The following is a 12500-nucleotide window of genomic DNA, read 5'->3' as shown; positions in this document are numbered from 1 at the left end:
TGCACGGTTGTTTTTTGTTTTAGTCCAGTTTGTTAATATGTCAATCTGACCCAGCATTGTGGATGGATTTTAAAAGAAGCACAGCGCTACTGGATTCCTATAAAAGAAATTCCTGATCAAAATGTTGAAGACAAAAGTTTTGAAAAATCTAAAAAAGTAACAAACACCAAAATAAGGTGCTGCTCTCTTATCTATTTTTCTTTTAAGTTGAAAAATGGTAAAATTCGAAAGAGAGCTTATTTATTTACCATCCACAGGAAAAATATTTTGTTTCTTCTGCTTGCTTTTTCAAGATTCAGACAACAATTTCAGATTTGGATTCAATGACTGGGCACATGGACTGCGTTCTATACATAGACATGAACAAAGCAAGCAGTATTCTGATGCAGTCCAGTGCTATTTTGGAAAAGTTGCATTAAAAGGAAAAATTGATATTCATTTAAAACTGCAGTTGGAGGATGAAAAGCGTTACTGGAGGGAAGTTCTAGGAAGAGTTGTTGAATGCTTGAAGTTTCTGTGCAGTCTAGGTCTAGCTCTTAGAGGTGATTCAGAAGAAATAGGTGACTTCAGTAATGGAAATTTTTTCGGGGCCTTGGAGTTCTTAGCAAAATTTGATCCATTCCTTGCTAAACACTTAGAAAGCCGAGGAAACCAGGGCAGAGGAAATGTTTCATACATTTCATCAACAAGTTATGAAGAAATTGTCTTCTTAATGGCAAAAAAAGTTCTGGATTCCATTAGCAGCGAAATTGCAAGTGCTAAATACTCTTTACTGATTACTCATAAACTGATTACTGATTACTCATCAACTGACACTCCACACTGTGACCAACTTGCAATAATCATTTGATATGGAACATAGCGTAAAGGCTATGGCAGATGCTGTCAAGAAAACATTAGATAAGCTTGGCTTAAACATTAAAGATGCTCGTGGTCAGTCGTATGACAATGCATCTAACATGTCAGGAAAATACAAAGGCCTGCAAGCACTACTGAAAAATGAGAACCCAAACATTGAATTTATTCCTTGTGCAGGACATTCTCTAAATTTAGTTGGCGTAAATGCTGTTGACAGCTGTGAGGCTGCATCCGATTTCTTTGAATTTCTCAAATCGCTGTATAACTTCTGTGCTACTTCAATTCACAGATGGCAGATTCAGTTTGTTCAGGTCTTGTAGGTGGTGCTGGAAAGGACAGGAAAGTTACCATTAAAAACCTGAGTGGGACAAGGTGGTCAGCAAGAGCCATTTCTACTAAAATTTTACATTCAAATTACAATCATATCCTTGAGACATTAGAATCAATTATTCTGGATAGAGATGAAAAACATCAGACACAAAAAGAAGCCACTGCACTTTAAAAAAAAATGAAAACTTTGGATGTTGCTTATATGACTGAGCTATGGCACAGAATAATGTTACAATTTGATGCTACTAGTATGAAACTTTAGGATAAAACTGTAGATCTGGATCATGGTGTTCAATTGCTTAAATCTCTTTTGGAATATGTGGCGTCAGTTTGTGAAAATTTTCTCGACATTCAAGAAAGCGCTAAAAAGTTCTCAAGCATTATTTCCAATCAGTACAAGCATGGAAATAAAAGAAAGAAGACGCGCAAATTAAGGTTTGGTGAAAATAGCAAGAACAAAGCGGTTCTTAGTGGCAATAAAAAATTTAAAATCAAGTATTTTTTCCCAATCATAGACAAGTTGAAAATGTGCTTAAAAGAAAGGCTTTTTGCTTATGATTCTGCAGAGAGAAAGTTTGGTTTTCTAACTAGTTTTCAGATCATGACTGTTCCTATCATTGTTGCTGCTGCCAAATCCTTGTGTACAATTTATCCTTCAGACTTAGATACACAACTCTCTGATGAAATTATCCAGTTTTCCAAGTTCATGGCAAATGAGAAGAATATATCAGCACTTGATAATTACAAGCAATTCGTAGGAATAAGTTAGAATCAGTTTTTTTCCAATGTTGACATCGCATATCGGATTTTTCTTACTCTTCCCATTGCTAATTATAGTGCAGAGAGAGCATTTTCAAAAATGGCAATAGTTAAGAATGATCTCCGTTCCTCAATGTTAAATGATCGTTTAAATGCTCTTTGTTTAATGACAATTGAAAGAACACTGTTAAAAAATATAAATTTTCAAGATGTTGTAATTGATTTTGCAAATGTGAAAGCAAGAAAAGTTTCTATTGAAATAAAAAAGTATTCTTATGTTTTTTGCATTCATTTTTAAATACACTTTTTTAGGAATGGAGCCCCAAATATTTTTCATCTCCCGGCCCCCAAGACCCTTAATCCAGCCTTGTTAATAGCTGATAAATAAATTAACAACTGATAAATAAACTGATAACTGATAAATTGATAACTGTTAAATAAATTGGTAATTGATAAATAACTTGATATTTTTGTTATACTTGATGCAGTTAATCTGCGGTTTTTTTAATAGAAATATGAAATATTTCTATAAAAAAAATTTTTTAATAGAAATATAATATACTTTTTAATAGTTTGTAGCAAAAAAAAAAAACTTTTATACGCCAAGTTTGGTTTTATATTTTTTGATTAATTTTAATTATGGTGCATACAACTGCACAAAAAGATACAAAAAAGTTACAGATATATCATTTCGTAGATAAGAGTTTGTATTTATTACAATAGTAATAAATAAATAGTTTTGAAGAAATAGTATTTACTATATTTACTCTTTATTAGACTAAATATAGTAATTATTATACTTATTTCTATTTAGTTTTTATTTCTAGAACAAAAACTTTTCGATTTTTTCTTATATTTAAACGACTGTGCTAAAAAGAAGATGACGTAATTTTAGCAATCAGAAATTATCAAGAGAGAGGGGCAAATCTAAAATTAAAGTTTCAAATTTTCCGCTTGGATGAGACAATAAGTTTCGTGTTTTTTCAATGTTGTCAATTTTTTTAAATAACATACATACAAAATCTCAAAAAAATTTAATAAGACAGTCCTGCTACTGGAGTAGCAGGTCTGTCTTATTAAATTTTTTTTTCATTAAGCTTTAGATCATAATTTATTTTCAGACTATCCGCAGCATATCAGGACTAATTACGTGAGCACATTAATAACATAAGTGTCTCAATGACACATACGCAACAAATTTCCTTCATTTTTTGATGTTTTTAGAATTTTTAGCTTTTTTAAAAATCTTTTTGTATATTAAAGTGTATTATATTGTTACATGTGTTTGTATATAATCTCTATAAAACTTCAAAAGTATTTTGAATTTTAAAATAATCAAAAAAAGTTAAAAAGTTGCCAGTGGTAGGACTCAAAACACAGCTTTTTCATTCAGAAGTGCTGCATGCTAACCACTTGGCCACATTGGCACATTTGACTGACAAAAATTTTAAAAGTATATAATATTTTTTTAATGGAAATAAATGCCATGGATTAAAATTAAGGAGATGTTGCCATAAGGCAGTTTTCAAATGGAAGTAAAACTGTAAAACTTGATATATGTTTTAGTATGTTTTTAACATTACGTAATTTGAAGTTTATGTATGTTAGATATTTACACTTTCGTTCATGTTTACTTATAACAAAACTCTTGATCCACTCTTTCTTGCCACTACCTCGGTTGCAATGGCTGGCAAGGGTTTCATGTCAAGCATGCTCAAAGGGGCACTAACACTACTATTAGGTTCGACAATAATATATAGAAAGATGATTACAAATATTTATACAAAAGTAGATATAATATATAAAATGATAAAACATATAAAATTTGGATTATAAACATTAAAGTTTTGGGTAGTTCTGTATCTGATTTGATAACTAATAAAAAATTTCTACATTTACATGTAATATTATCAAATGATTTTTATTTTTGATTCTCAGCAATTTAACTATTACAGAAAATGTAGAAACTTTTTTATATGAGCTAACACCTATAATATTTTGTTCATTGTTTTGTTGTTTTGATTGTATTAATTATTTAATGTTGAAATACTTAAATAACATTTAAATAATATGCATATAAAAACTATTATTTATTTATAATAAAATTGAAATAAAAATCATTAAAAAATAGGAATTATTATTAAAAAAATGAACTCTTTTTTTTAAATAAGTAAAATTGCATAAATGTTATTTTTATCATATTTTCTATTGAAAATATCTGTTGGCCTTCCAGTATTATACTAGTGTTTTGCTGCTTCACGGGAATAGTCCTTTGTGGAGAAGTTTTTAAATATATAATAAAAAGATATATTGTTTCTATACTTGAGTGTACTTTTAACATTAATGTAATTTTTAATTATATCAACGCATAATAATAAAAAATAAATTTAAAATAAACATTTCACATGTTATTATTAACATAAGTATATATCATGACTATATCAGTTCCATAAAACATTAATGGAGATGATGTCTGAGAAGAGTAATTAATGCTTGATGAGTCAATGGAGACAATATTTATGAGAAGTAAAATTTCACTGCATAATATTTAATAAAATTGAACAATGATAAAACCTTAAAATAAATAACAAATTGTAAAACAAAAAATAAGAAATAAAAAAAGTTACAGTTAGGTCCTAAAGTATACAAAGCCTTTGTGTTTAAAAACAATAGCTTTCCAAGGGAATAATCGATTTCAATGCTATCTTGCAAGTAAATAAATTGAAAAGAATCCAACTTCGAAAAGTTTAAAACAGCTCTAGTTCCATTTATACTGAAGAAATAAAAAATGAATAATTAAATCAAATACAAATCAAGTCAAATAATCAGCAAAGCAAACTCAAGCTTATTAATATTGACAAAATCAGGATTGACAACATTGAGAAAATCAGGATTATAAAACAAACTCATACTACTAAAACTTTATACTTGAACGGTTGTTACCCCTTCAGCTAGAACTTTAAACTAGTAACTTACTTTTGCTAAAACATATCTTTGCTTTTCTGTCTCAGTACTTATTTTAAATTATAATTTATAACATAACAACAATTTTTTTGTTTTGGAGTCCTAAATTTGTGACTGTTCTAACCGCATGCCCTGACAATCTTCTTTTAAATCCATAAAAAACCTGGAAATTTTTATTCAACATTTTAGCAATTCACATAATATATTTTACAAAATTTATTCATTCATTCATTGGTTGTTTAATTGATTTTATATTGTTATTCAAACAAATTTTATGCATAATGCAAACTGCCTGGTTGATTTACAAATTTCAAAAACTTTCCCAAAAACAAATAAACCACATTAACAACATTATAATAATCTAATTACAAATAACAAAAGTCTCTAATTATAATTCTTTTAGCACTTTGACATAGAAAACGGTTGAATACAGATTTGATTAGTACATTATAAAATAAAACTATTTGAGAATTATTTAAAATTAGTTGAGAATTATTTGATTAATAATCGAAGTTGTTTATGCCGTAATAAGTATAAAAATGGACTTGTCAAATATTTATCAAAATAAAAAAAGAGAAAATAATTAGACTGTCAAGTCAACAAACTGCTGTTAGATTCACAGTAAACTATTTATAATATATAAGCTATTATAAGCAGTTGTAAAAAATGAAAAAAAAAAAAAAAAAAAAGAACTTCAAAAAAAAAAGTAAAAAAGTTTAATAAAAATTTTTTAAACAAGATTTGTTTAAATGAGTAATAAAAATCCATTGTCAAATTCAACAAGAAATAAAAAAAAAATTTGTAGAAAAAAAACAACTACTGCTGCTCCTATAAAGTTCAATAAAAAAACATACCAAACTGACAAAAGTTTTATGCCAAGAACCTGATTCGGAAAAACATGTTCATAAGTACTCAATATCTAAACAACCTCTAATAGAATTAATATATATATATATATATATATATATATATATATATATATATATATATATATATATACATCATACATACATATATATATACATATATATATATATATATATATATATACATATATATATATATATATATATATATATATATATATATATATATATATATATATATATATATATATATATATATATATATATATATATATATATGCATATATATATATATATGTATATATATATATATATGTACAGGGCTTGTGATGAAGCGAGCGCGATCGCGCTCCGCTCGTAAAACGCGCTCGTAAACGGTATTTTCAAACGTTCTAGGCGCGATAAACAACGCTCGTTCAGCTTATAACGAGCGTATAAAATAACGCTCGTCCAATAGTTCGGGATTATTTTTTTATTTTCATAAAATATTTAAAAAAGATTTTTTATTAAAGATATACTATTATCAAAGCACTAATATAAAATATAAAAAGCACTACGTCGTTCTCTTTTGCACTAACGTAATGAATGAGCAGTTTGAAGTCGTTAATAGTCACTAATTTCTATTATGGAATGTGCACGTGGAAACACAATGTGAATACAAAAATGCGCAAATAAAATAAGAATAGAAAATTAGAAAACCACTATAAGAAAATTAAAACTTTATTTTTAATCTATTTAGAGTATTTTTAATCTTGTGAAAATATCAAGTAAGATTTATTTGATTTATTGTTTGTAATATTCCACACGTCGTTTATAATAAAAATAAATATTAATAATAGAGTAATTTTTAAAATTAGTTTTTGTTTATAGTATAGGTTTTTTTATTAACTATTATTTATTTTAACTCAAATTTAAAACGATTCTGTTGTTTAGAATGTTCGCAATCGCATTCGAAAAGTAAACAAAGTAATAACGTCAACATTTATTAAATGGAAAGTTATTATTCTAATTTATTATTATTTCAAACTATTCTTGTGTTATTTTTTTAAGGTTAAAAAAACGTAATTTAAAAAAGAAATTTTAGAAAAAAATTAAATAATTAATTTGAATAAAAAATATCAAAAAATATAAAAACCATTAACCGTTAATTAAGTTTACCGCGTAACATTTTAAAATGCATATATCAAAACAACGAATCAAAACACTAAATTGTACTTCAATACTAAATCAATAAGAAGTTGCGTTTTTGTTTGATATTATTTTTTTATTAATATAAATAGTTAAAAATAAAATCGCGATCTGACAATATACAAGAAGTTTGGAAGTATAAAAATCTACTTCGTTGAAGTAGTTTCATGAGTGTAATACTAATTCAAACATTTTTTGACGAAAGAATTATGTAACAAATAAAAAAAGATATAAAAAAATAAAAAGCTTTTTATGAGCATCGCCTTCAGCAATTTTCATGATCGCGCTCGCCGACGTTATTTCGAGCGCACATAATCACGCTCGATGAAAACATTTTCGAATTTTACGAGCGCGATTTAACACGCTTGACGATTTTCTTCATCACAAGCCCTGTATGTATATATATATATATATATATATATATATATATATATATATATATATATATATATATATATATATATATATATATATATATATATATATATATATATATATATATATATATATATATATATGTATATATAAAAAATTTAGAGGGAGTGGCGGTTGAAACATTTGACACTCTATAAGCTATTAAAAACGAACCAAAAACCAAAATGACTTGAAACTTTCTAGAAATGTGAAATACTATCATATAATTTAGAATGTAAAAGTTACAGCATTTAAGTCTTTAACTTGTTTCAAAAATGAATTCTACATAGCATGACAGTCGTAACGCTTACTTTTTATCACTTCTGAACAAAACAACTTTGATAGATATGATGCAGCAAATTACATGGTAAAAAAAAATTATTTGGTGTGTGTATTTAGCATATATTGATGTTATTATATGCTGAGTTTCATAGTTTTTACTTGAAGTTTTACAAGCTTTTTTATGTTTTTTCTGTCGTGAAGGTTGTAACCGTGACGGTCGTAATGAAAAATTTAATGCTTAAAAACAACAAATAAAACAACCCAATCAATGATGTTAGAAAAAAAGTATAAATGATTATTAACAACCATGTATATTATGCTAAAAAAATGCACTATAACATTATCAAAGTTTTTAATTATGGATATACAATATGATTTTTAATTCTACCCAACAGGACAGTAAACACGCTTCAAAACACGCTTATACAATCCTTACAACTTTAAAAGTGTGATAAAATGTGTTTGGTGTGATAAAATGATTTTTTTAAATAACTTTTTTGCTTAAAAGTATTTTTAAATAGTTAAAAAAAAGAGTTATGGAGTTTAGTATGTGTTTTCATAACTTTTCTAAGAATGATCGGAAGTAAGAGTTAATCCTAGAAGATGAAGGGTAGATCATCAAGTACATTACCTTTTATAAATATAGGAAGATTATAGTGATAAAGATTAGCTGAAAAAAATTAAGTTTTACCTGAGTTAAAGTTCAGTAGCCACTAAGAGTCCCATGCTGTAGCAAAAGTGAGATCCTTTTCAAGCTTAAATGTCTCCTCCAAGCAATCAGAGAGTGTTGCCTTCTTATCAAGACGAGAAAAAATTGTAGTAGCATCAGCAAACATTGCCATCTTAGATGTGAGAACTTCAGGGAAATCATAAATGTAAATTAAAAAAAGTATAGGGCTGAGGGTAGAACCTTGAGGAACCCCTGAGGTTACAGAAAACGAAGAATTGAGCGGTCCATCAAGGACAACTTTTATACTACAATTTAATAATCTTAAAGATGTTAATTGATACTTCATAAGAAGAAAGCTTACGGAGAAGACCAGCATGCCAAACTTTATCAAAGGCGTTAGAAATGTCAAGATTGATAGCCTTAAACTCTCCACATCTATCTAATTCACAATAAAATCTATCGGTTAACACTGTTAACAAATCAGCAGTAGAATGAGGAGACTGAAATCCATATTGCTGATCAGAAAGTAAGTTAAGAGGTTGAGTGTTTTTAATTAAAGACTCAAAAACCTTGCTTATGATTGGAAGAAGACTAATAGGACAGTAGTTAGAGGAGTCAGATTGCCATGCAGAACTTTTAAAAATAGGGATAACAGATGCTGCTTTCCAGCAAGCTGGAAAACAAGACTCTGATAAGCACTTCTTAGGTTGCAGAAGAGTAAAAGCAGGAAATCACTTTAGATACAGAAGCTGGAGTGGTATGATTGTCAAGCAATGGATCAACCTATTTTTTAGCTATATCAGGTAGAATGCAACTAGTGGAATCAAGAGAAGATATTGATGAAAAGTTCTTAGCAAACAATTCAGCTTTGTATTTAGGTGAAGTGACAAAATCTGAACCATACAAGAGAGGTGGAAAAACCGATTCGACTTTATTATAGATACTGTTAAAGATTTTCCAGAAGCCATGAGAGCCTAATTTTTGAGATGATATACGAGATTTCATGACCTGAGATTAGTGGGTTTTGACGTTAGACAAAATCTTTTTACAATGGTTTCTAGCAATAGTAAATAGACGCCTGTTTTCGGAGAATTGCTTTGCTGATAGATATGAAAGTAATGGTTTCGATTGGAAATTGCAACAGCACAATGAGAGGAAAACTATAGAGAAGAGTAAGGCTTGACTTGGAATCATCGGGAGGGAATAAAAGATTCCATGCCAGCTTGAATCCAAGAAGTTATGTTAGAAGCACATTTGTCAGTAGGAAGACAAAAGATTTCTACCCAAGGGCCATCACAAAGAAAATCATGAAAGGAATTCCAATCAACTTTAAAATTGTAAGAGGTTTGATGATAGGAGGGATTCTGATGATGAAGAAGAATAATATAATAGTTTTAAAGAAACCGTGATATAAAACAAAGAGAAAGGTAATAGAGCGAAGAGGTGCTAAACAAAAGCACATAAAAGAATAGTCTGTGCATTCAAGCCTAGTTTTCCTACAAATGGGATTGCAAATTTATCAACGAAATGAAAAATATCTTATATGCTTATATACATTAAATAAATGTTCAATTTTATTATTATCTTAGAGTATGGCTACAACATCACTTGCTAAACATGCACAAATAAACTTTCAATGGAAAAAACCAAGTCTGAACAAATGATTGCTGCATGTTTGATGATGTCAAAAAAAACTATTAATAATATTATTCAGCGCATTAAGTCAACAAATGGCATCAATCTGCAAAACTCCTGAGGAAGGCCAAGAATTACCACTCCAAAAATTAAAAACGATATGCTGTTTTGCTACAAAGGACATACAGATTTCAAATTCACAAACTCTTACTTAATTGCCTCCTAGTGTAATATCATGCTTCAAACTTTGCAAAGAACACAAGAAATGGGCATTAAAATGTGGCAACATATCATGTATTCAGATGAAACATAAGTTAAGCAGTTTGCAGCACACAAAATCAATGTTTACTCGTCATTAAACTCATACTTCAATTGCTGATAGATAGTATCTTCTGTTAAGCAATATCGAGAATTTATGATTTGGCATGCAATCACTGCCATTACTACTATTAGTACTGGTTTATACTTTTTGCAACAAGGTGAGACTGTCAGTTCCACAAACTATTTCAAAAAAAGAACAATCAAGTCAGTGTCTAAGTGGTTTCAAATTAGAAAGTTTGATATTTCAAGCAAAAATTGACAAGACAAGGCTCCATAAAAAAATTTAATAATATTCTTGCCTTGTAGCCAGGCAGTTCACCTAATTAAAAACCCAATAAAAAGTATGGTGTTATAAAATAACACCTGAATATTGTGAGTCTTTTGATGGTTTGATTTTGATTCTAAAAGTTTGAGAAGCTGTGATAGACAATAAAGATTATTCTAAAAATTTGAGGAGCTCATACACAGTATTAAAATGTTTTATACTGTGACTACTTTATTTTACTTTGTTTAAGTTTCTTTTATTTGTGTCATTTTTGAATTAAAACATCTAATAATAAATTAAAAACTATAAAGTACAAATGCAGTTTTTCAGTATTCAGTGGTCAGATCTTTTTTACTATAGCTTCTTACACACACACACACACACACACACACACACACACACACACACACACACACACACACACACACACACACACACACACACACACACACACACACACACACACACACACACACACACACACACGCACACACACACACACACACACACACACGCACACACACATGTGTGTGTGTATATATATATATATATATATATATATATATATATATATACATATATATATATATATATATATATATATATATATATATATATATATATACATATATATATATATATATATATATATATATATATATATATATATATATATATATATATATATATATATATATATATACATACATTGACATGTTGTTTCCATAAAATTTATTTTGTATGCCTAATTATATGTAACTTTATATGATCTACTATATTACTTTGATTTTACTTTGAAGGCTCCCTGCTTTATTTTTATTCCTGCTTTATTTTCAAAGTTAATGTAATATACTGATGATTTTCTTCAATAAATTTGAATTAATTTTCATCAGCATTTATTAACTCTAAAATTTTTATTTTTTATTTTGAAATACTGTCAAAAATCTCTGAAAAAACACATTACGAGTATATTTTTCTTTGAAACCAAGGACTTATTGTCTTATCTCATCGTCAAATAACCAATAAGTTAAATATCCATACTTACTTGTTGCACAAATTGTAAAATGTTTTACTGAAACAGGTGATATCAACAACCTTGTCAGCCAACTGCAACAACATAAAGAGATGAACGATTATTGATTTGCTTAATGAAATATGACAGAAAATTATCATCAAACGTTTTCTGTCATAAGTTGAACAATACTTCTGGAATAAATGTGAGTGCAAGAATTGTTTGAAGAATTCTTCATAGAAATAATTACATGTAGCTATCTGCACGCAAGAAGCCAAGACTTTCAGAAAAACAGCAAAAAGCAAGGATTGCCTAGTGCAAAAATCGACCTGATTACAAGTGGAGAAATGTTATAATTTCAGACGAAATGAATGTTGAGGTAGATATGCGAAAATGTCATGTTATGCTATAGCCATCACCTCAAGAGATTTAATATGAATTGTACATTAAAATGAACCAAGCAAGGTAGTGGCAGAGTAGGAATTTAGGCCTGCATGAATTATGCAGGATCATAATTCATGCAGGCCTAAATTCCTACTCTATCAATTATTTGAAAGTCAACTTAATGCTGATAGATATATTGAAATTTTAAATAATTGCCTTCTTCCCTCAATTGATATATTTAAAGAAGAAAACAGCAATATTATATATCAACAAGATAATGCATCATGCCAAACTGCAAAAATATACAAAGAATGGTTTGAAAACAACCAAATTTCAATAATGTTGTTGCCTGCTGACAGCCCTGACTTAAATTATATAAAAAGATTTTGTCATGGTTAGATTATCATTTTGGAAAAATTTAAATTTCAAATGTTAAAGAACTAAAAATTGAAATAAAAAAATTGCTTGACAATGTGCCTAAAGAAATACCTCGAAAGACGGTTCTAGAAAATATTGAAAAGCTTTTTCATATGGCTTTCTTTTTGTAAATTT

At 28.1% G+C, this 12500-nt stretch overlaps 1 protein-coding gene across 4 annotated transcripts in view; it reads right to left on the bottom strand.

Moving 5' to 3' along the window:
• Positions 1-12500, bottom strand: part of LOC100211324 (uncharacterized) — a 75668-nt gene that overhangs the window by 30027 nt on the left and 33141 nt on the right. For all 4 annotated transcript variants that reach the window (XM_065816190.1, XM_065816192.1, XM_065816191.1 and 1 more), the window contains 2 exons: positions 5766-5830; positions 4575-4720 (listed from right to left, as the gene is read on the bottom strand). In XM_065816190.1, the coding sequence (XP_065672262.1) occupies positions 4575-4720; positions 5766-5830 (211 nt within the window). The remainder of the gene's footprint in view (positions 1-4574; positions 4721-5765; positions 5831-12500) is intronic.

Source organism: Hydra vulgaris, chromosome 13 (genome assembly GCF_038396675.1).
Source record: "Hydra vulgaris chromosome 13, alternate assembly HydraT2T_AEP".
Lineage (NCBI taxonomy): Eukaryota > Metazoa > Cnidaria > Hydrozoa > Anthoathecata > Hydridae > Hydra > Hydra vulgaris.
Note: the sequence above shows the minus strand (reverse complement) of the source record. Positions and strands in the feature narration are given on the sequence as shown.